Source organism: Plectropomus leopardus, chromosome 14 (genome assembly GCF_026936395.1).
Source record: "Plectropomus leopardus strain MGB_pleo_1.0 chromosome 14, ASM2693639v1, whole genome shotgun sequence".
In the NCBI taxonomy this organism is placed as follows: domain Eukaryota; kingdom Metazoa; phylum Chordata; class Actinopteri; order Perciformes; family Serranidae; genus Plectropomus; species Plectropomus leopardus.
This window is the reverse complement of record NC_142189.1, coordinates 26,328,148-26,355,147: the sequence shown is the minus strand read 5'-3', so window position 1 is coordinate 26,355,147 and position 27,000 is coordinate 26,328,148. Positions and strand designations below refer to the sequence as shown.

The window sequence follows — 27,000 nt, the reverse complement described above, 5'->3', positions numbered from 1 at the left end:
ATATCTAAGAGTGTAAGTTCATTGGAATACGTGTATTACTTGGTAGACACATTTCTCATGTGACTGTACTGACTACAAAACCCATTTCCGTGTTCCATAGAAATTCCAATTTGAATCCCTTAACTTTTTCCTTTGGATTGGTTTTGTTTCATGGATGACTCCCAGTCACATTAAAAACTAACTTTGAAATGCTTACCAAAAAAGAAAAGAAAGTCTCTGGCTGAAACCTGATTATCCAGTTCACTTTTACTGTCAGTTATTTACTTACAAACTACCAATGAGGGTAAACAAGGTGAGATCGGCCCTTTGCTCTAAACCTCAGGTTGCAAAGCAAAAGCTGACCCACCGCATGTCTCATCAGCGTGGGGAGTCTGGGTGTCTGAGTGTAGAAAAGAACCACCACAACATAAACAGAAATTACAGAGAGAATGCTTGGTTTTACTGGGAAAAAACGTGGTAAAAGGGACCACAGGGGACCAAAATAATATTTTAGAAGGGTCTTAAGGTAGCCTTTAGAGTGCATATTGTATTTGTGGACAAAAAAAAGAAAAAAACATTTATGCCACTTATCCTGGGAGTGGTCATGTCTTTTTGCTTACTGACAATGATTCCAGTACACAGAGGAAGTCAGATCATACATTTCTCTTGGTGGAAAAGCATGTGCCTTCCTCTTTCTTACCTCTGCAATCATACGATTGGTGTCACCCAGGAAGAGCAGATTCAGAGCCTCCTCCTCGTTTGCTGACTGTTGCATTGTCAGGTTCTTGAGATGGATGTTCTGGTCTGGGTCTTCCATGATTGTTACTTTTCTGCAAAACAAAAAATGTTGTTAAAGGAAATTTCAGCATAATAAATGAACTTGAAATTATGGATAAAAAATGACATAGAGAGAAAAAGACAGTTAAACCCAAATAATCCAACACTGAAGCAATTATGAAAAACTAATTATGTCACTTATGTCATCCATTTCCCTCCCATCACCTTGGCTTTACTCGGCTCGAAATCCAAACAAACCACATCTGCAAGTCAGTGCGGGCTGCGACCCAGCCTGAAACATGTGCTTTATCTAACCGGGGGTTCATAACTTGATAACAGACAGGGCTCGCTTTTAAAACAAACAGGTGATTGGTTTTTTCCCACATCAAGTGCTCTGAAATGCAGTGTGCTTTGACAGATGGGGCTGAAATGACTCCTATGATCTTAGCGGATCATTTCCATCACGCCACCAGGGTTGTGACAGTATGGCTACTAGAATGAGATGTCAAAGAGGGTGGAACAACTGGAGAACATATGTGGATAATTACGTTAACATGTGTAGGTGATTGAAGTAGTTTGATAAAACAGTATTAATCTTGCTGTGATTAAAGGCCTGGACCCTGGCTGGGTTCTTTTCCTCAACAGCTTCACTAACTTAATTTGGCTATTGTATTTAACACAAATATAAAAATATTCTGAAGTTGTTGAATGAATTTACAAGATAATTTACAGCTTTTTAAAGTCCCTCTCTAGACATGTTTAAAACACTTATATTGCAAAAAAAGTTCTACTTCTGCAGTATGAAAGTACCCAGATCTTCCGCATTACCGGGCCCCCCATGAGGCTTATGCACAAGAGACTTACAGCAGACAAGAATGGCTGAGTGTGCCCGAGCAGGTAACTTCCACTGTACCTATGCTAATGCTAACTGTGCTGTCTATACTGACCAGTCCACTCTGCACTGGAGGTTTCAGGTTTCTTTGCCAGTGTAATGTCAAAGTCTGTTCCCCAATCCATATGCATTTCCCTAATTAAACAGGGATTGCCGTTCATATTAGTGACATACATAATCTGGCAGGCCAGACATACATTTGAATCTGGCATTTTTAGGGAGATGCACAAACCTTACCCCTTCACTAAAAAGAATGTGAAAACACCCGCGTCATGAAATTTGCACAGACAGAAGTCAGTTAAGGTCAGGCATTTTAGGGGACATAAACAAAAGTAAACATATCTTTGAGTGGTGGTGGTGGTGGGGGGATTAGGGGAGGCTTTAAGCAATTAGAGGGTGGACAGCTGAACGCATGATAAAAATAATGCAGTGATGGAGACAAGAAGTAAAACAAGCGGGAAAAAAAAGTACAAAAATGTCAGAAAGACGAGAAGGACCAACAGTTAAAGAGAGAAATTTGTCAGTGCCACAGCTTCTTCTTGAATCAGCAAGTGTGGCCACAGCATGGTTAACAACGGGCACTGTCTATTTCCAGAAGACTGTGATTTGTGGGTATCTAAACCTTGAGCTGGATCCTTTGTGAAAGGAGGGAAGAAACTTAAATGGAACTGGTACAAGAAAATACAAGACAAACACCAAAATGATGTACCGAGACGATGTTGCGCCAGGAAGTGCATAGTCTAGTTTAAGATGAATAAGTATTGAGTGTGACAAAAAAGGCTGAAAAAGAAAAAAGAAGATCACACAGAGAGAAACTTCTAGACAGATGGAATTTATAATTACGAAGAAAGAAGGACACAAACAAAGTAAAAAGGAAGTAGGATGAACAGTGTTTCAAAGACAGAGCACGGCAGAGAGGGAAGCAACAAAGAGAGAGTGAGCAGAGAGATGAGATGGACACAAAAAAGAACCTCACAGACCAGCTGCAGCAGCAACAAGCTTTGAAAAACTATTTCTCCACATGGCCCCTTTGCTCTCCACTCCAGTGGCCGAGTCTGCCACTAGGTTGACCACATCCATTGCTGTCCTGCAGTCTCATTATGTCAGTTGGCAGTTTGTAGTGAGGTGGTAAATACTAGAGTCTCCATATTTCACCACACACCGACTCCGGGCCAGGCTGACAAAACACTTGAGTGTTTAGGAGAATAATGAAACCAGGGCTGACTTTTCTTTTCAACTTTAAAATAAATGCATTAATCACTTATGACTGCATGTATTCAAGACTAACTATACACTATATGACTGTAATTGTTGATTTTCAAATGGATGCCTGCAGCATCAGTGTAGCAAAAGTTACAATAATCAAAGGCACACTGACGGGAGGTCCTGCAGTCGAGATGCTTCATGGCGGGAATCCAGAAGGTCGTATCCCGTCTCGTTGTAGATCTCCAAGTAGGAGATGTGTATGGTGTAAATCATACTGTTGTCCTGTGGAGCATAAAACATACAACTTAAAATTGGACTAAGTGTATTAAGATGGAAATCATGGTGTTTTTAACATTTAGCAAAAGCAAATATTTCTGTTATATTTAAATGCTTTGCAGTTCAGGGAAATGAATGATGGCAGAGAGAGCCTGTAGGATTCTATTTCACATTATTCTTGTATGTATCAAAATGTGTGGCCTTTTTATACCAGAGAAATGGATACCTTGGATTAATTTAAAAACAAAAACAAAAAAACCCAACAAGCTAACCCTGCTGTGCTGACCTGGTTGAAGCGTTCATACAGGTAGGAAAGCGTACGGGGAATGATGCCACGGTCACTGTAGCGCTCAGCTCCTCCTGTGATGGTAAAGGTCTTCCCACTTCCTGTCTGGCCATAGGCAAATATGGTGCCGTTAAAGCCGGCCAACACACTGCAGAGATACACAAAGACAAAGGTCTACATTCACGAAACCTTTTAGGGTAGAAGCACTCACATGAGATCACACACTGACTCTTAGCAACATAACAGTGTCAACAGCTATCTTATCAGTAAAGATGCCTCACACTGGTAAATATCTATTTGTGGTGTAAAGATTATTTCAATTATTTTGTGATGACTGGTAGTTTACATTATTATTTGTGGTGTATCTGCTTCCACAACCTCATTTTGTGGACATTTACTTATGATAGAGATTTCCTACACTTACATGAACGCACTGTATGTAATAGAATAACAAGCACATCTACACCAATACCAAAATGTCTATGGTAATACAGAGGACACCAACAATAGAAACTGTCTTCTTTAAATGAACAGATTTAATACGCACTTTAATTACAATTGCTTTTATCTTTTTTTTTTTCATCATCATTTTATTGACCCATTTGTACCCAAAGACTATATTTAGCATGATAACGCAAAATGCTAAATTTGTTCGGTTCAGCTTGAAGTTTTGAAATATGATATGGACATACTTTTGGTGAGTATCTAACAGTACAACATTGGAGGATCGTCTATATAGGACAAAATAAGCACATCTTATAAGTACAGTAGATGTTCTTGTAAGAACACTTGTAACATGGAAGAGTGTATTACCATAGAGTCATAGGAAGTTACCTTCTTATGTGAATATAAGAACAGTTGGGAGCAATGTAACAGTATGATCACTGCTTTACTCTAGGAGACTAAATATGTGCAGCTAAACAGCAAAATGTACCAAAAGATTATTTTGTGTTAACAGGGGAAAGCTATTTTCTTTTTCAAATACAGTTTCACGGACGTGAACACGCTATGACCTACAAAAAGTAGAATCCATCTGTTTGTCTGTAAATAATTAGCACTGTCTGCCTCCTACATCATTATTTTCAATTTGCGAGAGTGCAAGCGACTGTCAAGTATATTCCTTAGTAGACACCAAAAGTTTGACTGAATTGATTCTGACATTTTTAATCCACAGGAAAGGATGGCAGTGACTGCAGAACTGCTATGGCGACAGACATCTGCCGGTGAGGGAGGAATGTCTCGTAGCTATGAGTGAAGAAAAAGGCCCAAAACCCATTCAGCTAGGCAGGGCTGGTAAATTTGGGTTTGGCACTGAACTGCCTCTCTGCACGTGCACGGGGCCATGGAAACCAGTGGTATCTAGTTCTATTTGAATGAAATGATCATCCAATGGGTTGTATTTATATGAGGTAGGATAAATTGGCAACAAAAAAAATCTGTTATGTTGTCTTGGAAATAAACCATAAAGACATAGTAAAATGACAGAGGGGCCTCTGACACACAAGCTTGGATCAAAGGTGAGGATAAACTCTGTGCTCTTTGACATGCCAATTGCAAGAAAAGGGATACCTTGACACTATATTTTTCAAGATGAATTGAAATAAAGTTAAGCCTTTCACTTATTCTAATGGAACTGGCAACCCAGTATTAGAGCAGCGTGTGGGTTTCCCTTCCTGCGTGCTGTACAGCTCCACACCCTGCATGAAATGGGTTAGGGAAAAAACTGCATGTCAGTTTATATAAAACACTGCTTCCACTCATGAGAACGGTGGTTGGTTAGTCTGTTGGACGGCCATTGGGCGTCCATTTAATCTGGCGTGAGTCATGGCAGTGATTGGCAGAGGAGAGAAAAGACACAGGCTCTGTGTTTAGTTTAATGTCAGTGCTAATGATGCGGCCACAGCCATGCCACTGAGGCTTGGGCGTTTCCCAATGCTTGTTCCTGTTTACACCTCAGCTTTCCTGGAGATTGGCAACTCATCGTCCAGAAGATCCTTGTTCTTCCTGTTCTATTTCTGAGCAGCAGTACAGTAAGTCCAATCGTCTAAGGTAATAGGTTTAAGGATAAAACTAAACAGACCCCCGTCCCTCTTTGAACTTGGGCTACAGGTTTCACAGCCTTATGAAATGGGATTACAGCGCAGATAGAGGGTTTGCCTTGCCAGGCCAACATCATTACATTGGCTCTTCCTCTCCTGGAGCTATTAATGCTGGTTTGTTTTTAAACTACTGTGTTGGGGTTGAAATGACTGGTTTCGGTTACACCACAGCAGAGACAGAGACTAGTGTGCAAGTAAACGAGTTAGAGCTTTTGGCTAAAGGTGATGTGTGCCAAGTATGACAGAGTACCAACCCAAACATCAACCTGACAGTTATTGCTAGCTGAGAGGATAGGCGCCTGCGTGCATGAAACTGAGTTTAAGTGCGGTGACAGCGAAACTGCTGCGATTCAAAGTGACTCCCCGACTAAACCTGAATAAATGTTTCCTCACTACAGGGGTTTTAGGAAAAACATTCTGTCATTCCAAATTTGATTCTGTTTGTGATTACTGTGAGCAGACATGCTTCTGAAACTGGGACCATGTCAATATCAACATAGTTATCAGCACCCCAACTGGGCTTCACATAGCTTAGTCTATGTCGCTCCTGGCTAAAGTGCCTTTCAGTATCTTTCAATAGTTTTGTAATAAGGATATGAGGTCTCAGTCTTGGCCAATTCCTGTGATTGTGTTTGAAGGCAACATATTTCAGTAGGAAATGGGGACTGAACAGGCAGCATTTTTCACTCCTTTCTTTTTGTCAGTACGGTGAGACTGAATTTGAAGGGTTGAAACTTGGAAGTGGAATTCGGTGTGTAAACAGGCATCCTGCAGAGGGGGCAAGGAACTGACAGTGGCCTTAGAAATGTCTGATTGGGCAGATATAGATTGGTCATGGCGAGACAGGATGACTAGTGTCCTCTGGGTTGCAGACGTTACAGTCATATCAAAGACGCCTAACTCAAATTGATATGGCAAGACCTGGTTGTGACTGAAACGTTTTAACTTGATGTTGACCATCTGCCACAACAAAGGGTGAACTGTTAAAAAGCTGGCTGGGGAGGGAAACCTAATACCCAAGTCAGTGAACCCGTGTGAGTCAGGTCAAAAACATCCAAGTCCTTAGTCAGCCAATCCAGACGTCTCACCATGCTGTTTATGTGTCTTCTAATAGCAAAGATAACGCAAAGCACTTGTGCGATTCCACAAATAGCCCCTATTGTGACTAAGAAGTCTGGAGTGGAATAGAGGTGGAAGGGCTAAACTGAGGCACAAGCACGAGAGGAAGAGCCTCGCTCACATAACAACAACACAACCATCATTTGATCACAGGAAATTCCAAGTGAATTCCCTCTTCACTTGGCTGCTGTCTCTTTTGGAAGTCAGTCTGATTTAACACCAAGTCAAGGCAATAGTATACGTCTCACAGACAATCTAAGAGTTCCCCTTTCTTGGAATTAAGTAAAATTGTTTGTAAAGGTATCTTAGAGGTAAACAGGGTGTTTATAGACGTAATAAAGTTAAATTTAAGACTTTTAAAAACCTAAATGGAATTTAAGACTTACAAACGAAAAAAATACAGAGCAAAAGTGAAATTTTCAAAATTAACCGTAAGATAAAATGATGTTAATGATACTTGCTCTGCTAACCATTCTGCTTGTTAAACACCCTTGATCTCCATTGTTTCAAATCTGAACAGCGCACTTTGCTTTGTATGCATTTCCATTATTACTTGCACAAGTAATCATAATTCACAAGCCATTTGTCGTTAAACATGTATTTTTTCCCTTTCAATGCACTTTCGAGCAGGCTGGCTAGCCAGGCCTTAGTTTAATGATTTAGACCCATTTTGTAATCCAAATGTGTAGAGGGGGCAAAAATCTAGGCATTGCGCACATACAGTTGTGTTAAAGTCTGTTTCCCCGTTATCGCGTTTCCCTCCTGTAATGTTTTCTGTAATGTAAGGATCTATCTCTGAAGTCAAAAAAGAATATTAAAATATGAATCTAGAAAACTCTGGTTGGGATGCATAACCTTAAAATTACTGCTAGTATCTAACTATAAGGCTTCCCCTTCCACAAGTGCAAGTGTATAGCATCTGGCCAGCCATCTTAGTTTTTTCCAAAGCAGGTGGACCTTAACTTCTGATATTCACACTTTTGTCAAGTGAGAATATGAAGAGATGTAACCGGTGGTTACTGCACCAAGTGTGACCGGCGTGTCTGACTCTGCGTTGTGTTGAAGAAAAGACTCATACGTCGATCTTTTTGGAGGCAGTCTCCATTTATTCTTACATGGCTCCTGACGAAACAGCGAAAACACAAATCCTCCGTCAATCACCACAAAACACGCCCCTCTCCCACGGAGATCGGTAACAAGAGGGCACACACACAAATTATAGATTAAATAATTAAAAAAGAACATAACATACCTGACGAAACAGAAACACACACAAATCCTCCGTCAATCACCACAAACACGCCTACACGAATCAAACAACACAAACATATGTTTCAGTGCAAAGTAAGTGTCTCGCAATGTGTTCAAGCTAGCCAGTGAACTTGAAAATGTAATTAGCACATGTTAAGGAAGACATTTCCTCGGACTGCGGATTCGCTTACCTCTCCCACGGAGATCGGTAACAAGAGGGAAGCGAATTGGCGAGAAAAAGCTACTTGTAAAGGCGGCGTTACACCATAATGTGCCCGTAGGGGTACAACCTGGAACAAAGGTTCCACTTACCGACCCGGAAGATTAAATGGTCAGGTATTAACTAAAACCAAACATAAATAAAACAAACTTACACATACACAGTTTTTGTGTAATTATGGCAATAATACATTTAGAATACACACATTGCTAGTGTATAACTGACCCTGTTACACTCACCCCCCCAGAATTACACAAAAATCTGGGTAGCAAAACAATCACCGTATCACACAGGCCATTAAGAAAAACAACAAATTACATCAATCAGCAATAAGAGCTTCCTAATAAAAGGATAAGAGAACGAGAGACTTGTTTACGCCTAGCAAGGACTCACAGTACTCTACAGACAAATGAGGTGCCTTATACACCACACATACACAGGCCAACGATGCAGGTGAGTAAAAAAAGGGAAAAAGAAAAAAGAGAGAAAAGGGCCCCAAATAGCAACATGTAATCATAATAATATAGAGTAGCTAATCATACACGCCACCTGATCCACACACTTCACACATGAAGAACAGAACGGGGGCCTGATTGAACCCCTAGAATGGACTCAAGTTGTGCCATGGACTCAATCAATCGGCACACTGGTCTAATAACTCTACCAAACCGTGAGGTAAGTTGGTCATCTACATCAGATGCTCGAGGCGGATTGGCAGTTATCGGTTGCGGCAGGAGAGCTGGGGAGGCTATGGGGGGGTCCAGAGCAGTGAGTAGAACCACCAGCGGCAAGAGAGGCCGCCACAGAAGGGGGGTTCTGACAGCCTGAACTCGGTGGTTCATCAATGGAGGATTGCTCACGGACCCATGAGGCAGTACGGCCATCATCCCAGTCATCAACACTCAGGAGAGAACCAGCAAGGGACAGCTCAACCGTTGCAGCTGCAGTGTCCAAACCAGACACATCAGTCTCATGCCAAACAGAATCAGGGGGGCCTTCGGTCATGCCAGGGGTGGGTATGGACATGGAAGCACCACCAACCAAGGCTTCCTCCAGCGGAAGGAAGTTGACCTGAAGCAGCAGGTTTCGGTGAACTACACGTTCATTCCCCTCTGGATCTCTGATCCGGTAGATATGCAAGGCGGGTTTTGAGGCCACCACAGTATGTACAACAGGCAACCACTTGTCAGAGAGCTTACGTTTCCCCTTGACACCTTTGTTCGCCAGCAGCACCTGGTCACCGAGAGACAGAGGCTGACCTTTGACCCGTTTGTTATACTGGTCACACTGATGTCTCTGCTCAGCCTTGCAGTTCCTCTGAGCCAGTGCCATGGCACAGTGCAGGTCTTCCAAAAGCGATTTCACATAGGCATTATAGTCACACACAGTCACATCATGGAGCACGTTCTTGAAGAGAAGGTCGACCGGTAGCCTAGGGACTCTCCTTAACATCAAGTAGAAGGCTGAACCCAGTGGTCTCATGAACAGTGCAATTGTACACATGTCATGGTCTGATCATTTGCGGCCACTTCTGTTTGGAGCGAAGGGGCAGAGATCTCAACATGTTTCCCAAGGTACGGTTAAACCTCTCTGTGCTGCCATTCCCCATAGGATGGTAAGGTGAGGTGTGGGACTTGTCAACCCCTGACAACTTTAGGAGCTCAGCAATCAGCTCACTTTCAAAGTTTGCTCCCTGATCAGAATGGAGGCGCTGAGGGAAGCCATAGATGCAGAAGAAGTTGTCCCACAGCTTCTTGGCCACCCTCTTAGCAGTTTGGTCCTGGCAGGGAAAAGCATGTGCCAACTTCGTGAAGTGATCGGTGATTACAAGAACATCCACTGACTTATTGTGATTGTCCTCTGCTGACCAAAAGTCGATGGATACAAGCTCAAGAGGGGCAGAGGTCTTAATACTCTCCAGAGGGGCTCTTATGGAAGGCTCGGAGTCTTGCTGAGAACACATCTGTGGCAGTGCTTCACATGATTGCGGACATCCTTCTCCATGTCGTACCAGAAGAAACGCTGGCGGGCCAAAGAAAGTGTGCGAGGCTGACCCTGATGACCAGCGTGGTCATGAACACCTGACAATGCATCTGCCTTCAGAGACTCAGGTACAACAAACTGGAACCTCTTCTGTTTGGTCAGGGGATCCTTTGTCACTCTATAGAGGACCTGCTCAGAAGGCCAACTTATCCCATTGCTTCAGGACTCTCAGGGTTGGCTGACTTTCATTGTAGCTGCTTCACGCCTGGAAGGTCTGCGCTTCCTGTCAACATAGTGAGCGACCCTTGAGATGACTGGGTCCTGCACAGTGACTGAAGCTCAGGAAGAGACAAGGAGGGCAACACGTCCTGGCCAGGAAGTGCCAAGGTGGTGAGGTGGTCAGCCATGGAGGCTGCACGCTGTCTGGGAGCAGAGTCCCACTCATCCAAAGAGGAGAGAAGAGAGGAGACATCATCCTCAGACATTGAGCCCTCAATAGCAGCAGAGTGGGAGGGAACCCCTAGTGACTGTGGCTGGCACGTGAGGTGGAAAGCATCCCGCACGCGTCCATCACTGACATCGCACACCTGCTCTAGCAGCTCGGAATAAGGTTCACACAGCAGCCGCTGCCTCAGGGGCTTCACAAATGGGTCTCTGCTGAGGGCATCCGCCACCACATTCAGTCTGCCTGGAATGTGTTTGATCTCAAAGGAATACGGAGCCAGCTTAGAGACCCACCGTTGCTCACAAGCCGCCAAGTTTCGGGCTTGGTCAAGATGTATGTGAGCGGATTGTTGTCGGACCAGACAGTGAACCTATGACCCTTGAGCCAGTGGCTAAATTTATCGCAAACCGCCCATTTCAAAGCCAAGAATTCCAGCCTGTGGGCAGGATAGTTGGCTTGACTGCGACTGAGGGTTTTACTCGCAAAGGCGATGGGTCTTGCTTTCCTCACCAGCAGGCACCTGCGGCCAGGACTGCACCCAGACCGGCCAAGGGAAGCATCGGTGGAGAGGATGAAAGGCCTATCAAAATCTGGGTGTGCCAACACCACACTGTTGAGCAATGCCCTTTTCAGATCGTCAAATGCTCTCTCACAGGCAGGAGTCCAGTCCTGAGGAGTCAGCTCTCGGAAGGTACCAGCTCGCTCTCCACCAAAAGAACCTTTAGCCCTCCTCTTCTGCCCTGCAGTCAAGGTGTAGAGTGGCTTTCATGATGGAAGAACAGCCAGGAATGAAATGTTGGTAATACAGCACCATCCCAAGGAAAGATTTGACCCTCCGTTGAGATGGTGTGCGGCCATCATGCATGAGGTCCTCCTTCCTAAAAGCAGAGATGGCCTTCACTTTCTCCGCCGACTGAGACACCACTGCTGTCCACCATGTGACCAAGAAACCTCACAGACCTAAGCAGAAAGTAGCACTTCTTCTGCGCCAGCTTCAGATTGTTGGCTCTGAGCCGCGAGAAGACAGCCTCCAGCCGTTTCAGGGCTTCCTCCTCGGATGGAGCAAAGACGAGTAAGTCGTCCAGATAACAGAGGAGGCTGGAGAAGTTCAAGTCACCGAACACACTGATCATCATCCGCATAAATGATGCGGGACTGTTGCATAAGCCCTGGGGGAGTCGGTTGTACTCGTACAGGCCTAAGGGTGTCGTAAAGGCCGTGTACCGCCTGTCGGACTCATGGAGGGGGATGTTGTAGAACCCCGATGTGAGATCCATGGTGCTGAAAAGGCGCTCCCACCAAGGGCAGCAAGCAAGACAGTCGGCCTGGTGAGGCAGCGGGTGGCGTGCCCTTCACGGTCTTGGCATTAAGCCAGCGAAAGTCAGTGCAGATCCTCAGCTCACCTGACTTCTTCCAGACAAGAGACCAGTGGCGAAGCATATTCACTGACTGACTTACTGATGATGCCTTTCAACTCCATCTCAGACAACACCTCTCTAAGTTTATGATAGTGCTGGAGGGACACGGCGATAGGGCAGCCTGAAGGGCGATCATCAGTGAGATGAATTCGATGGACAAACTCCTTTCGCTTCCCCACAGTCCAGCTTGTCTTTGGAGAAGACATCTTGGTAAAAGTGAGCACAAGTTCAGCAAGCCGCTGTTTCCATTCATCTGACACCTCACAGCCTTCAAGGTTGATGTCTGCCAACCCACAGTCCTTAAGCCGCTGCAAGGGGGTAGAGGTGGCATCCGAGTTGGTGTTAGGGTCAGCTGACTGGCCGGTCTGTGGCCTACTCACACCCTGGGAAAGAGGGAGGTCCTCCACCGCCACACAAGGAAACACATCTGCCACTTTTGCGTTGCGGCGCAGTGTCACAGGTTTCATTGTTGGGTTAAGGATCTTCATCGGGACCCAACGATCTCCCCACATGGGTGTCACAACCCGTCCGACAATGATGTCTTTAGGGGCTGAACGGGAAGAGGTTGGCTCCACAATGACAGTGCTCCCAGGTGACACAGGAGCACTACTGGACAGCTTACCCCATACCAAATACTCCCCCTGTGGCGCAAGAGTGATAGCCTGCCGCAGGCTGACAGTGCCAACTTTATCAGGCAGTTCAGGACCAGACCACCTGGTGATGCAGCTGAGCAACTGAAGAAATTGCTCACAATCAGGGTCTGAAGTGTTGGAGTGGATGAGCTCCCAATACTTCTCATCAGACTTCATCCTCTGTATTACGGGCCTAATGATATTGCTCCCAATGATCAGCTTTTCTCTCTGCCCGGGACAAGGAAAGTTGGCACAACAAATTTTGACCCATAAAGCTCAATTTCTAGGTCATAGATACATGTAGGTTGTATCGAAAGGCCACCACAGCCGATAAGAACCACCCTCTCAGGCACAGGCTGAGGACTGGGGAGAACACCAGCGGCTCTAAGCTCAGACTCGGCCTCTACACTGAGTGTGCATGACATGCTCCCCGAATCAAGCATCCCTTTCAAAGTAGACTGACCTCCGATAGATACTGGAGCATAAAACAGATCACTAGCTCCTTCTACTCTATGTGAACCCACAACAATAACTGTCTTGTCATCAGGAACACTACTACAGCAGTTCACATAGATCGACCGCAAGTCATTTTCTTCACTGAGGGTGTCACTAATACCGCCCATGCTACCCCTCTCACGACACAGGGTATGCAGCTTAGTTTAAATCAGCATTGGAGGGAGAAGGTGATGGCATGGCTGGGGAAAGAGAGGCCTGCTGGCACTGATTTCTAATGTGACCAGGACTGAAGCAGTTGAGGCACAACCTATAAAGCCTACAATGTGCATGGGTAGAGTGGTCCCTGGAACCACAGACCTTGCATGCAAAGAGCTCAGAAGACTGCGGAGTTACGGGATGACCAGTTTGGCGGTGTGCTGGTTGATTTATTGTCTGGCTGACGGCTGACTGGCCTTTGATTGGTTGCAAGGGAAGCGTTGCACAAGGAAAGAACTTTGTCAAACATCGCCACAACCTGTTGAACACCAGAATTGTCAGTAGGAGATTCAACGGCAGCAAGAGCCGGGCCAGAAATGGCAGAAGGAGGCAGGGGCAAAGAAGCAGACTCACATGGTTTCACCACAACGGTGTCTGACTGGGTCTGACTGTAGGCTAGGGCAGAAGCCATTGGGGAGCTAGTAGGGGGCTTCGGCTGGTGCTACTAAAGCAGCCTGGGACATGCTAAGATCAAGAGGGTGAAAAGAATCACACATGCTCTGATTGTAGGCCGACAAATCCACTGCGCATTTGGACTGGGCTGCTGACTGTCTCATATTCCTCAGGTGAGTATCTAAACGCTCCTGAACCTCAGCTGCTGTCCACCGCTCAGGTGCCTTCAGCTGGAATGACATGGCAAGCTTGGGGTCGGGACAATGATTAATAAACATCAAGACCACCTCAGCACTGGGGTCCTCCACAGATTTACCCCGCCTCCGGAGACACTCATCAGCAGCATCGATGGACTTGTTAAAGGCGGATCCAATAGTCCATCAGACTCACCAGCACGTGGAATGGTGCTGTAAAAATCTTTCATGGGCAAGTTAGAGTATGACAGCTCACTGAAGTTACCTTTCAATATGTCAAACACAGCTGTGGGCAGGTCGACCGTGCTCAGCTCAGGACGGCTGCGGAGCGACACCTTCACCACATCCCGAGCTTTACCGGTTAGTCTTGACATTATCAGGTCAAACATTTCAGCATGAGTGTCACATTTCACCCTTTTCAGGTAACATCTCATCATGTCCTCCCATTCATGAACAGAAAACACATCAACATGATCACCCCTGAAGTAAGGTGGAGCTTTGGTGTCTGACTGCACAACAACCTTTAACTGTGATAAACCAGTATCGCTGGATGACTGACTTGCAGTGGGAGACTGAGGCTGGGCAGTACTAGGCTGGCGCATAGTGTTAAGGCTGGCTGAGATGTTTTCTCCAATCTGTTTAGCCAGATTTGCTATCATGTCTCCATAGTAATCAACAGACATGACTTGGTGCTTGGGGTCTGACTGAGTGATAGGCGTGGAACTAGCAGTGGGGGTCAAAAGTGGGTTAACTGTCTGATCAGCTGTGTATTTGGGAACACCGAGACATCAACCAGCCCTTACCAGCAACCTGTTGGCCCCTCCCCACTCCAAATGTGACATTATGCATGTTTTCTTCCATATCATCAACCTCAGAAAAATCCACCCCTGACACCACGAAGAGCTATACTAATATAGCAATATAAGTGCAATATTGGCAGAAAAAAAAATATTTTTTTTAGAAAGAACCTTGAATACAAGGCACACCGTGACAGTTATGCACAATACAATAGCATGAGCCTAGCACAATAAAGAGCATCAAATCTCAAAGTGTAACTAAAATGCACATGTGCATGACCAGTTGTAAGGGATGACAAAAAAATTAAATTATACGTAACTGATGTAAAACTAATAGACTCAGTTATAACAGACCTCCTCGTTTTTACTGCTTGCATCTAATGCACTGGATGGTAACAGTAGTATCACCAGCACATACCAACATGAAATAAAATCACGGGAGAAGGAAACGAGAAAAAAAATAAATAAATAAAAAAATACGCACTCCTAAACAGAGGACGAGTGTCTCTTTAACGAGCTTTGAATCGCTCAGCAAACCTCGCGCGCCGCTGAGCGAGCGGCGCAGTTCGCGCATGGAGCAGACGTGCGACTTAACAGGGAGGAGCAGCAGACAGGAGCCAGGTGTCGACAGCGAATCCCGGGGACCAGACGGACGCTGATCGTGGATGCCACGGTTGTCACGGCATAAGTGTAACCGGTGGTTACTGCACCAAGTGTGACGGCGTGTCTGACTCTGCGTTGTGTTGAAGAAAGACTCATACGCCGATCTTTTGGAGGCAGTCTCCATTTATTCTTACATGGCTCCTGACGAAACAGCGCAAAACACACAAATCCTCCGGTCAATCAACATAAACACGCCTCTCCCACGGAGATCGCAACAAGAGGGCCACGGCTACAAATTATAGATTAAATAATTAAAAAAGAACATAACATACCTGACGCAACAGCTAAAACACAAATCCTCCGGTCAATCACCACAAAACACGCCCCTACACGAATCAAACAACACAAACATATGTTTCAGTGCAAAGTAAGTGTCTCGCAATGTGTTCAAGCTAGCCAGTGAACTTGAAAATGTAATTAGCACATGTTAAGGAAGACATTTCCTCGGACTGCGGATTCGCTTACCTCTCCCACGGAGATCGGTAACAAGAGGGAAGCGAATTGGCGCGAAAACGCTACTTGTAAAGGCGGCGTTACACCATAATGTGCCCGTAGGGGTACAACCTGGAACAAAGGTTCCACTTACCGACCCGGAAGATTAAATGGTCAGGTATTAACTAAAACCAAACATAAATAAAACAAACTTACACATACACAGTTTTTGTGTAATTATGGCAATAATACATTTAGAATACACACATTGCTAGTGTATAACTGACCCTGTTACAGAGAGAAATCCTTCAGTTGATCATATTTAGTCATGACCTATTCATTTAATATAACCTTTATAGATATAAAAAAGTAGCTTCATTGCACTTGTACTTTACAAGTTGGCCTGATGTATTGGGCATATCACTATTTCATATCTATTTGGCATTTTACATTTAAAACAGGCCCAGGTGAATCCATCCATTAAATTGGGCAGTACTAACAAATGAACTGCACTGTTGACCTTGAGAGACAGATTTTTTCATAGGTTACTCTAATCAATGTGGTCCTGGTGCATGACAAATGAAACGAGCGAGCAGCTACAGTACAGTTCTATGTTGTGGCTTGAAAATGTTCTCACTCACAATGGCACAGTGTGCCATCTCGCCTGCCAGTTCAGTCCACTTAGTGGTTTAAGTATGTAAAGCATGCCAAAACTCACAGACACCCTCTATTTCCATCTTAAAGAAAACCGAGCTTTACTGACTTCCTGTCAACAAGGATGGCTAAAGCGTGTGTGGGCTGACCTACAACATGGAGAGATGAGCATCTCTGGGCACAGGTGGACAGTGCAAATAACATTTATTGACATTTGTCATTTTGAGAAGCACACTGTCAGTAAGATTTTACCTGTCCGCAACTGGTCTGACAATGTCTTCAAATATGTCTTCTTGTTTTGCAGCTTGATCAAACACCTTTTTGAACCTGGATAAAAGTGAGGAGAACATATTTGGCAGAACAGAAGAGATCAAAACAGCTATCAATTATTTAATTTACAACCATCATGTTGTTGCTGGTTTATCTTAATCATCCAGAGCTCAACAAAATTACCCACAGCAGCACTGAATAAGCACAAAAAGCAGTCCTCCCAACTGGAGGAGGAGTTAACTCATTCTGTTTTCTGAAGCGGTCTCAGCCCATCATGTTTCATCCCACAGAAAGATGCGAGTGATGTGAGAGGAATCCGCCCAGGAAGATTGTTAAATGTGGAAATTTTATTTCTATAAGGGCACAAGGGAACCTCCACAGGCTATTATAAGACTCTGTGGTTTTCAAAGGCTCTCAGTGTCCACTGCTGTCTGACTCCCTAACTGTGAATTTAGAGCTTGGAAGCGTGGCATGGGCCCTGCCCAGAGGGTATATAAGGCTGCAGCTTTCACCACCAGCGTTAAACAGATGTTCTGGCTCTGCAATGACAGAACTGCTGGATGAATTATTCATGGGGAAAGTTCTTATGCAACCCTGATAGTGTAAATTCTGTTGGGTAAGACATCTTCAGCTATGTCCTATGATAACTCTATTTATTGTAAACTCTGAAGTCACTCTTAAGCATAAAGCAAGCTCAAAGCTAAGTGAACATGAAGTTTCTTCATATTTTTAGAGCAAGTATCTTAAGTCTTACATTATGTTTGCTGAAACTGGGAAAGGCAAGAACCTTGCAGATGACCACTTCACCTCTTGATTTCATTGTGCTTAAAAGGGATGGTTCAAACTAAAAGCCAAAATACATGTTTTCCTCTAACCTGTAGAAGCTTTTTTATCAGTCTAGATTGTTTTGGTGTGATTTTCCAAGTGTTGGAGATATCAGCCCTAAAGATGTCTGGCCACTCCAAAATAAAATGGAACTTGATGGCACTCTGCTTTTGGTGCTCAAATCACCAAAACAATACCTTTGAAAAACTCAACAGCGATGTCTCTCTCCAGAAACCATGACCCATTTACTCAAGATAATCATCAGAGCTTGTTGTGAGAAGTTTCATGTAGAACTATTTCTATGGAATCACACCCTGCAGCTTTTTTCTTGCACAGGAGAAAGCAGACGAGAGGCCCATGCTCATGACAGAGTGAGATGTAAACATTAATGGTGTCCTCCTTGACTGAGCTGAAACAGTGAGCTCAGTGGTGCAAGGTGTGTTAGCAGTGGATGCATGCCTCTTTCTCACTGTGATACGGTTGGCTGGTGTTAGTTGTAGTAGTAATAGTAGTGGTAGAAAGAAAATAGTTCCTACATGAAACTGCTCATACCAAGGCCTGTTGATTATCATGAGTTTTGGAAAGAGAGATTGCTATTGAGTTTTTCAAATGTTTTTTTTTTTTTTGTTGTTGTTGTTTTGTGCGTGGTGCTTTGAGCACCTTCTGGCTCCATTAAAATGGAGAGAAGGCAGACATCTCTACGGCCAATATCTCGAATACCCTGCAAATCACACCAAAACAATCTCGACTGATAAAGATTACTAAAGATAAGAGGATTTCTTTTAAGCGTCCCTTCAAGCATACTGAAATCAATAGCTGAAGTTGTCATCTGCAAGATTCTTGCTTTTCCATTTTTCAGCAAACACAAAAGATGGTCATTGTTTTGATGTTCTGCAGTTATTTAAGATTGTAGCTGATGATACTGGTATTATAGAGACAGTTTATGTAGACAGCATGCTGTTGTGTTTATTATTAATCTAACTTCTATTTCTGTAAACAAATTAGAGTTGCTTTTGTGTATAAGGCATAAGAGAGACTGGTCACAGGAAAGAGAGATGCTGTCTATGGTATTTGTTACAGCTAACATAAAAACTTTCCCTGGCTGTAAGTCCAAAAACTACTCTGCAGTGTCAATGAGAGAGACATAAAAGGACACACTTTTTTTTTATGGAATTCAAATAAACCCCCAATTTAACTGGTCCAAATTAGTTGGCTGATTTGGGAAATGAACTGAGGCAAATGAAAAAAAAAATACAAATACAGATATCTAGCACTCTACCTGAACTTGTAGCTCTCCCTCTTGTTATTAACAAAGCCATCAGCCAAATCCCTGGGCACCACAAACTCCAAAGAAGCACCTGTTTGCTCCTCATGGTCCACAGAGTACACCTGAGGGAGCCAGAGACAACAGAGAGAGTCAGTCCTACAGTGGCAAAAGGCTTACACACTTCTGTTTATTATCACAGGGAAATGTACTGGAGAGGGTTTGGAAATTTACCACAAGAGAACATTTGGTGAGTATCTGAGAGGCATTCATCTACTGTTTTGACAGATCAGTCTGTTCTATCTCTTGTATATTGTTATGGAATGTGGTACCATACATACAGCCCAACTTAAACAGAAAGCCAATACATTATGTTGGGTCTAAAATATAAGTTTGGCCTCTTGTGGTTTGGATCATGCAAGCCCCAAAATAAAAAGATGGAGTTTATGAAGCATTTTATCCGGTGGAAAGAAGCAGAAATGAACAAGCAATCATAATCAGTGTACAGTGTAGGCAAGCTCTGCAATTTCACCTCAGGGGAGACAAGAAAAAAATGTGGAACATTAAACCAATATAGATTGAGCTCCAGCATTGGAGGACATTTAAAGCGAGGCTGGCTGGGTCATTCTACATACCCCCTGTTCTCTGGGTTTGAGCTTCGACATATGTTCTGGCATATGTTTCCAATGGACAGCGATGCAATTACAACTCCCCGGGGTTTCAGGAATAAAAGATAAGACCTAAATGATTGTTTTTCACTGTCGCTCTACCTGCACTACCACTGTTCTGTTGTGTTCACGTGGACATGTGCAGAAGCTTCAAAAGCCCCAAGGAGGTAGCTGTGCTTATTTCATTTTGCTGGATATTGTCAGCTCTAGCTGAAGTGCCGCAGAAACCCTCCAAGTAATTTCATGATCTCTTTTATCAGCTGTGCTCAGACAATAAAGTGGGTTTTAAGGAAAGTAGAGTGCTGCCAGGGGTGTTTCTCATGGAAACTGACTTTTTTGTACATGTGCATCCAATGAAGAGATCCCTCATCTGATAAGAGGCGAACATCAGTACACGTGTGTGTAGCATACCCAGCTTTCATGTGATGTCCGAATAATATTTTTTTTTAAAAAATAAGAGTTCTCCACTAGGTTAACGTCAGAAGTCAGCGAAAATTTTTCAAGTTGCTGAGTTGAAGTCATATTACGCAGAGAAATGGCAGACGAAAGTTAATCTTTAGTTGATTTTAATTTACGTTTTATTATTTTACATACTGCATATTTACTAATGCCAACATGTATTTTCAGGGTTCCTGCAGCTTAAGGCAAGTTAGATTTGGACTTTTTCAGACTCTTTTCAGTGGCACTCAAAATGAAATTTAAGACCAATTTTACAATAACCTAAACTGAAGGGGAAAATAAGCATTAACCAAAATTATTTTTGTTTATTGTGACATAAAACATGATTTTTTTTGGAAATATCTGCCATTCGTTTGGCAATTTTGTGTTTCTCGTTTGCACCTGGGATTCTGCTGCCTTGATCCCTTAGTGTCAAGTTCAGAAAAACTTTTTGCTTAAAATACACCAAGCCTTGTATGCAGTGCCTTGTATGAATTTCATCCATGCCACAAAATGACTGTAAAATAGCCCATTTTTATAAAATGTCATCCATGGTACAGTGACAGCTAGCTAGCAGACAGTGGCTACTCTGCTCTGAGCATCAGAGTTGACCGTTTTGGCACTTGGTAATTTTATGTATATTTTTAAATAAATGTTATAAATGTTTTAAAAACTTACAATTCAATGTGTATTTCTAAAACTTTTTTTTACTTTTTAGACTTTTTTTTTGCCAATTAAGGCCTTATTTTCTGATAAATGAATTTATCCGAAAATTTTTAAGACCTTTTAAAGGTCTGTTAAAACCCTCAGTTCATGGTATTAGGTTGTAACCGTTAGTTGTTGTCCATGTAGAGTGACCTAGATTTGTTTAAAAAGTTATTTATTAGCATCAACTCTGATGAGAAAGGTAAAGCACTATTTAAATGGATTCAGGGAACATACTGGTGCAGCAACAAGTCTGGGACAGAATTACTTTGTAATTAAAAGCTGCAGGCTGTTTAAGCAAATTTGGATAGCAACATGAATGTTCACTTGGTCATTAAACGCTCGATGCACTAAAATGCAACTCTCTTTGTAGCGCCCACGTTATTCCACATTATTAATTAAAAGTTCATGAACACACCCTGAAGCTGGAGAAACATCCAACAGGAATGTGACCATCCAAGGAGCACCTGAATGCAGCATTAAGTCATTGCAATCAATCAATCAAGTTGACTGTCCCTCCCCAAGCCAAAACAAAAAAATATAAATCCCCATCCCAGTGCTTAAAAATATATATCTGAAGTGCCTCCCCAATTTTGCACCCCTCTTGTAATTAAGGAACTGCCCCTACTTTTTTGTTTTGGTATTTTTTTGCATGTCATTGGCAAGAAAAGCACGTGTATAATTTAAATGATCAATTGCATTCCATTCAGGTGTGCCTGCTCCAGGGCTCAGTTGCTCTATTGTAAATTCTTGATGTGGTGAATGATTTATTGGGCTATATTTAGTGTCATTAGTTACACCTTTGCTTTCCCTGCTATGATAAGCCCAACTATCCGTTGTGAAAAACAGTTCGGTAAAGTTGGAAAGATATTCACAGATTCGGACTTCCGGCATCAATAACTCATTAGTGATACGTTGTCAAAACATAAACGAGGCCTCTTTCCCATCGTTGTAAGGTAGACAATGTGCTACAAGCCCAGTTTTATCACAAGTAGCTGTCTTTCAAGCTGCAGAAATAACATTGGTGTCAATGAGCAGCCGGCGGTGAGACGAGTGGATAGGGACCGTCTGCAAAATTGTAAAAACTGCTACAGCAGCGAAGAGAAACACTACACAGATATTCAATAACTTCAGTCTTATGCACTGTAGTGTCACCAAATTTACTGCAGCCATCAACTGGATGCTGCTGATCATACTACAACTCTTGGTTTGATATTTATTTAAAAAATCATAATTTTATGGAATTTTTATTAATAATAAAATTCAATAACTCCACTTTTATGCACTGTAGTGTCACCAAATTTACTGCAGCCATCAACTGGATGCTGCTGATCATACTACAACTCTTGGTTTGATATTTATTTAAAAAATCATAATTTTATGGAATTTTTATTAATAATAAAATTCAATAACTCCACTTTTATGCACTGTAGTGTCACCAAATTTACTGCAGCCATCAACTGGATGCTGCTGATCATACTACAACTCTTGGTTTGATATTTTTTTAAAAAATCATAATTTTATGAATTTTTATTAATAATAAAATTCAATAACTCCACTTTTATGCACTGTAGTGTCACCAAATTTACTGCAGCCATCAACTGGATGCTGCTGATCATACTACAACACTTGGTTTGATATTTGTTTCAAAAAATCATAATTTTATGAATTTTTATTAATAATAAAATTCAATAACTCCACTTTTATGCACTGTAGTGTCACCAAATTTACTGCAGCCATCAACTGGATGCTGCTGATCATACTACAACTCTTGGTTTGATATTTATTTAAAAAATCATAATTTTATGGAATTTTTATTAATAATAAAATTCAATAACTCCACTTTTATGCACTGTAGTGTCACCAAATTTACTGCAGCCATCAACTGGATGCTGCTGATCATACTACAACACTTGGTTTGATATTCTTTTTAAAAATCATAATTTTATGAATTTTTATTAATAATAAAATTTAATAACTCCACTTTTTATGCACTGTAGTGTCAATTAAATTCACTGCAGCCATCAACTTGATGCTGCTGATCATACTACAACACTTGGTTTTATATTTTTTTTAAAAAATCATAATTTTATAAATTTTTATTAATAATAAAATTCAATAACTCCACTTTTATGCACTGTAGTGTCACCAAATTTACTGCAGCCATCAACTGGCTGCTGCTGATCATACTACAACACTTGGTTTGATATTTTTTTAAAAAATCATAATTTTATGAATTTTTATTAATAATAAAATTCAATAACTCCACTTTTATGTACTGTAGTGTCACCAAATTTACTGCAGCCATCAACTGGATGCTGCTGATCATACTACAACTCTTGGTTTGATATTTATTTAAAAAAATCATAATTTTATGAATTTTTATTAATAATAAAATTCAATAACTCCACTTTTATGCACTGTAGTGTCACCAAAATCACCACAGCCATCAACTGGCTGCTGCTGATCATACTACAACACTTGGTTTGATATTTTTTTTAAAATCATAATTTTATGGAATTTTTATTAATAATAAAATTCAATAACTCCACTTTTATGCACTGTAGTGTCACCAAATTTACTGCAGCCATCAACTGGATGCTGCTGATCATACTACAACACTTGGTTTGATATTTTTTTAAAATCATAATTTTATGAATTTTATTAATAATAAAATTCAATAACTCCACTTTTTATGCACTGTAGTGTCACTAAATTTACTGCAGCCATCAACTGGATGCTGCTGATCATACTACAACTTGGTTTTGATATTTGTTTCAAAAATCATAATTTTTATGAATTTTATTAATAATAAAATTCAATAACTCCACTTTTATGCACTGTAGTGTCACTAAATTTACTGCAGCCATCAACTGGATGCTGCTGATCATACTACAACACTTGGTTTGATATTTATTTAAAAATCATAATTTTATGAATTTTTATTAATAATAAAATTCAATAACTCCACTTTTATGCACTGTAGTGTCACTAAATTTACTGCAGCCATCAACTGGATGCTGCTGATCATATACAACACTTGGTTTGATATTTTTTTAAAAAATCATAATTTTATGAATTTTTATTAATAATAAAATTCAATAACTCCACTTTTATGCACTGTAGTGTCACCAAATTCACTGCAGCCATCAACTTGATGCTGCTGATCATACTACAACACTTGGTTTTATATTTTTTTTAAAAAATCATAATTTTATAAATTTTTATTAATAATAAAATTCAATAACTCCACTTTTATGCACCGTAGTGTCACCAATTCACTGCAGCCATCAACTGGCTGCTGCTGATCATACTACAACACTTGGTTTTATATTTTTTTAAAAATCATAATTTTATGAATTTTTATTAATAATAAAATTCAATAACTCCACTTTTATGTACTGTAGTGTCACCAATTTACTGCAGCCATCAACTGGCTGCTGCTGATCATACTACAACTCTTGGTTTGATATTTTTTAAAAAATCATAATTTATGAATTTTTATTAATAACAATAAAATTCAATAACCCACTTTTATGTACTGAGTGTCACCAAATAACAGCCATCAACTGGTTGCTGATCATACTACACTCTGGTTTGATATTTTTAAAATCATATTTTATGGAATTTTTATTAATAATAAAATTCAATAATCCACTTTATGCATCTGCAGTGTCACCATTGCACTCATTGCCATCAACTGTTGCTGATCATAACATTTGGTTTGATATTTTTAAAATCATACTTTATGGTTTTTATTAATAATACAAATTCAATAACTTTTTATAGTACTGCATCAACTGATGCTGTTGATCATACACTTGGTTTGATTTTTAAAATTATCATGAATTTTATTTGTAATAAAATGTAATAACTCCACTCTTATGTATTGTATGATTTTTTTATTAATAATACATTCATATAACTCACTTTTTACATACTGTAGAAGAATTAAATCTTGTCCAACCATCACTTAGCCTTGCTGATCATACCAAACACTTTGATATATAAACAACAACAACATAATTTTAAAGAATTTGCATTAATAATAAAATTCAATAACTTCCTCTGTGTACTGTAGAAAATTGAAACTTTGTCCAACTATCAACCGCTCCTGTTGATCATAAGAGCCTATCTTGCCTACAGCCTCTTCAGCTATGGCTGTTGCACATCACAATACCAAGGCGCATCTTTGTTTGGTAATTGGGCTGTCGTCATGATTTTTAAAAATATCAAACCAAGTGTTGTAGTATGACCAGCAGCATCCAGTTGATGGCTGCAAATTTGGTGACACTACAGTGCATAAAAGTGGAGTTATTGAATTTTATTATTAATAAAAATTCCATAAAATTATGATTTTAAAAAAAATATCAAACCAAGAGTTGTAGTATGATCAGCAGCAGCCAGTTGATGGCTGCAATGATTTTGGTGACACTACAGTGCATAAAAGTGGAGTTATTGAATTTTATTATTAATAAAAATTCATAAAATTATGATTTTTTAAAAAAATATCAAACCAAGTGTTGTAGTATGATCAGCAGATCCAGTTGATGGCTGCAAATGATTTTGGTGACACTACAGTACATAAAAGTGGAGTTATTGAATTTTATTATTAATAAAATTCATAAAATTATGATTTTAAAAAAATATCAAACCAAGAGTTGTAGTATGATCAGCAGCATCCAGTTGATGGCTGTAGTGATTTTGGTAACACTACAGTACATAAAAGAGAAGTTATTAAATTTTATTATTAATAAAAATTCCATAAAATTAAGATTTAAAAAAAAATATCAAACCAAGAGTTGTAGTATGATCAGCAGCAGCCAGTTGATGGCTGTAGTGATTTTGGTGACACTACAGTACATAAAAGTGGAGTTATTAAATTTTATTATTAATAAAAATTCATAAAAATTATGATTTTTTAAAATATCAAACCAAGTGTTGTAGTATGATCAGCAGCAGCCAGTTGATGGCTGCAATGATTTTGGTGGAGTTATTGAATTTTATTATTAATAAAAATTCTTAAAATTATGAAAAAATGTTTTTAATATCAAACCAAGTGTTGTAGTATGATCAGCAGGAACCAGATGATGGTTGGACAGAGTTTAATTCTTCTGCAGTGCATAAAGGTGAAGTTATTGCATTTTATTATAAAGTTTCTTAAAATATATATATATATATATATATATATATAATTTATTTATTATATTTATACAAGTGCTGTAGTATGATCAACAGGAGCCAGTTGAAGGCTGCAGTGATTTTGGTGACACTACAGTGCATAAGACTGAAGTTATTGAATATCTGTGCAGTGTTTCTCTTCGTTGCTGTAGCGGTTTTGCAATTTGCAGACGGTCCCTATCCACTCGTCTCACCGCCGGCTGCTCATTGACACCAATGTTATTTCTGCAGCTTGAAAGACAGCTACTTTTGATAAAACTGGGCTTGTAGCACATTGTCTACCTTACAACGATGGGAAAGAGGCCTCGTTTATGTTTTGACAACGTATCACTAATGAGTTATTGATGCCGGAAGTCCGAATCTGTGAATATCTTTCCAACTTTACCGAACTGTGAAAAACTTATAAGAAAAAAAAACACATGAAAAAAGCTGTAGTACTGTCACTCAAACTTGATATTTTATGATAAAATATAAAGTTAATTACTAACTGTGATAATAAGCGTGGTGTGGCACTCTACGTATTAACAGAATCGTTAATATAAGCTAACGCCAACACTAGCTAGGTTAGCTTAAAAACATATTGTTTAGCAATTAATATCCACTGAGTGACGTTAAATGAGCTGTGTAAAAAAAAAAGCGGTTGTAGTTGTCAACTTACCGCCGTTGGTTTCTTAGTGGGTCTAATGCGACCAAATATCTGTATCGTCTGTTTCACCATTCTTTTTAAACGAAAAAGGGAAAGTATTTAATGCACACAGAGCTGGTTAGCTGGCTTGCTAACGCTGTGCTTTCGTGCTCTCTGTAGTTTGTTGGTTGCCAGGTGACGGTGGTCCCCGCCTCCACTGACAAAGATCGTCTATTTTAAGGATGGTTCACCAGAGTGAAATAACCTTTCAATCTAGCCTCTTTCTCCCTTTCCCAAACACCTGAATTATATGCGTCAGAGCCAGATCAGAGATGTACAGGGAGGAATGTGTGTAGGAGGGCGCATGTGATTAACCCAGAGAGACCCACAGGATCATTGGACATCATGGCCAACATTAATGTCTCTCAGGGGATGTAGCAGGCAGAGGCCTCGAAGCTAGAGTCACTGGTATTTTATGGCACTAAATGAAATACAAAAATCTTACAGTATTCTCTAAATGTCAAAAGTTTTTGAAACCAAATCACAGCATGTAATTTTCTATGTTCTTCCTCAAGGTCTTGGTGGCTTAATGTGGTA

At 40.9% G+C, this 27,000-nt stretch overlaps 1 protein-coding gene across 1 annotated transcript in view; it reads right to left on the bottom strand.

Annotated features, from left to right (window-relative positions):
* The window catches only part of kif6 (kinesin family member 6), a 91,791-nt gene extending 65,154 nt beyond the window's left edge, over positions 1-26,637 (bottom strand). Inside the window, exons 1-6 of the mRNA XM_042501223.2 lie at positions 26,437-26,637; positions 18,802-18,911; positions 16,680-16,754; positions 3,417-3,564; positions 3,027-3,136; positions 680-809 (exon numbers count right to left, since the gene is read on the bottom strand). Coding sequence (XP_042357157.2) covers positions 680-809; positions 3,027-3,136; positions 3,417-3,564; positions 16,680-16,754; positions 18,802-18,911; positions 26,437-26,496 — 633 coding nt within the window. The 5' untranslated portion in view covers positions 26,497-26,637. The remainder of the gene's footprint in view (positions 1-679; positions 810-3,026; positions 3,137-3,416; positions 3,565-16,679; positions 16,755-18,801; positions 18,912-26,436) is intronic.
* Positions 26,638-27,000: the final 363 nt, after the last annotated feature.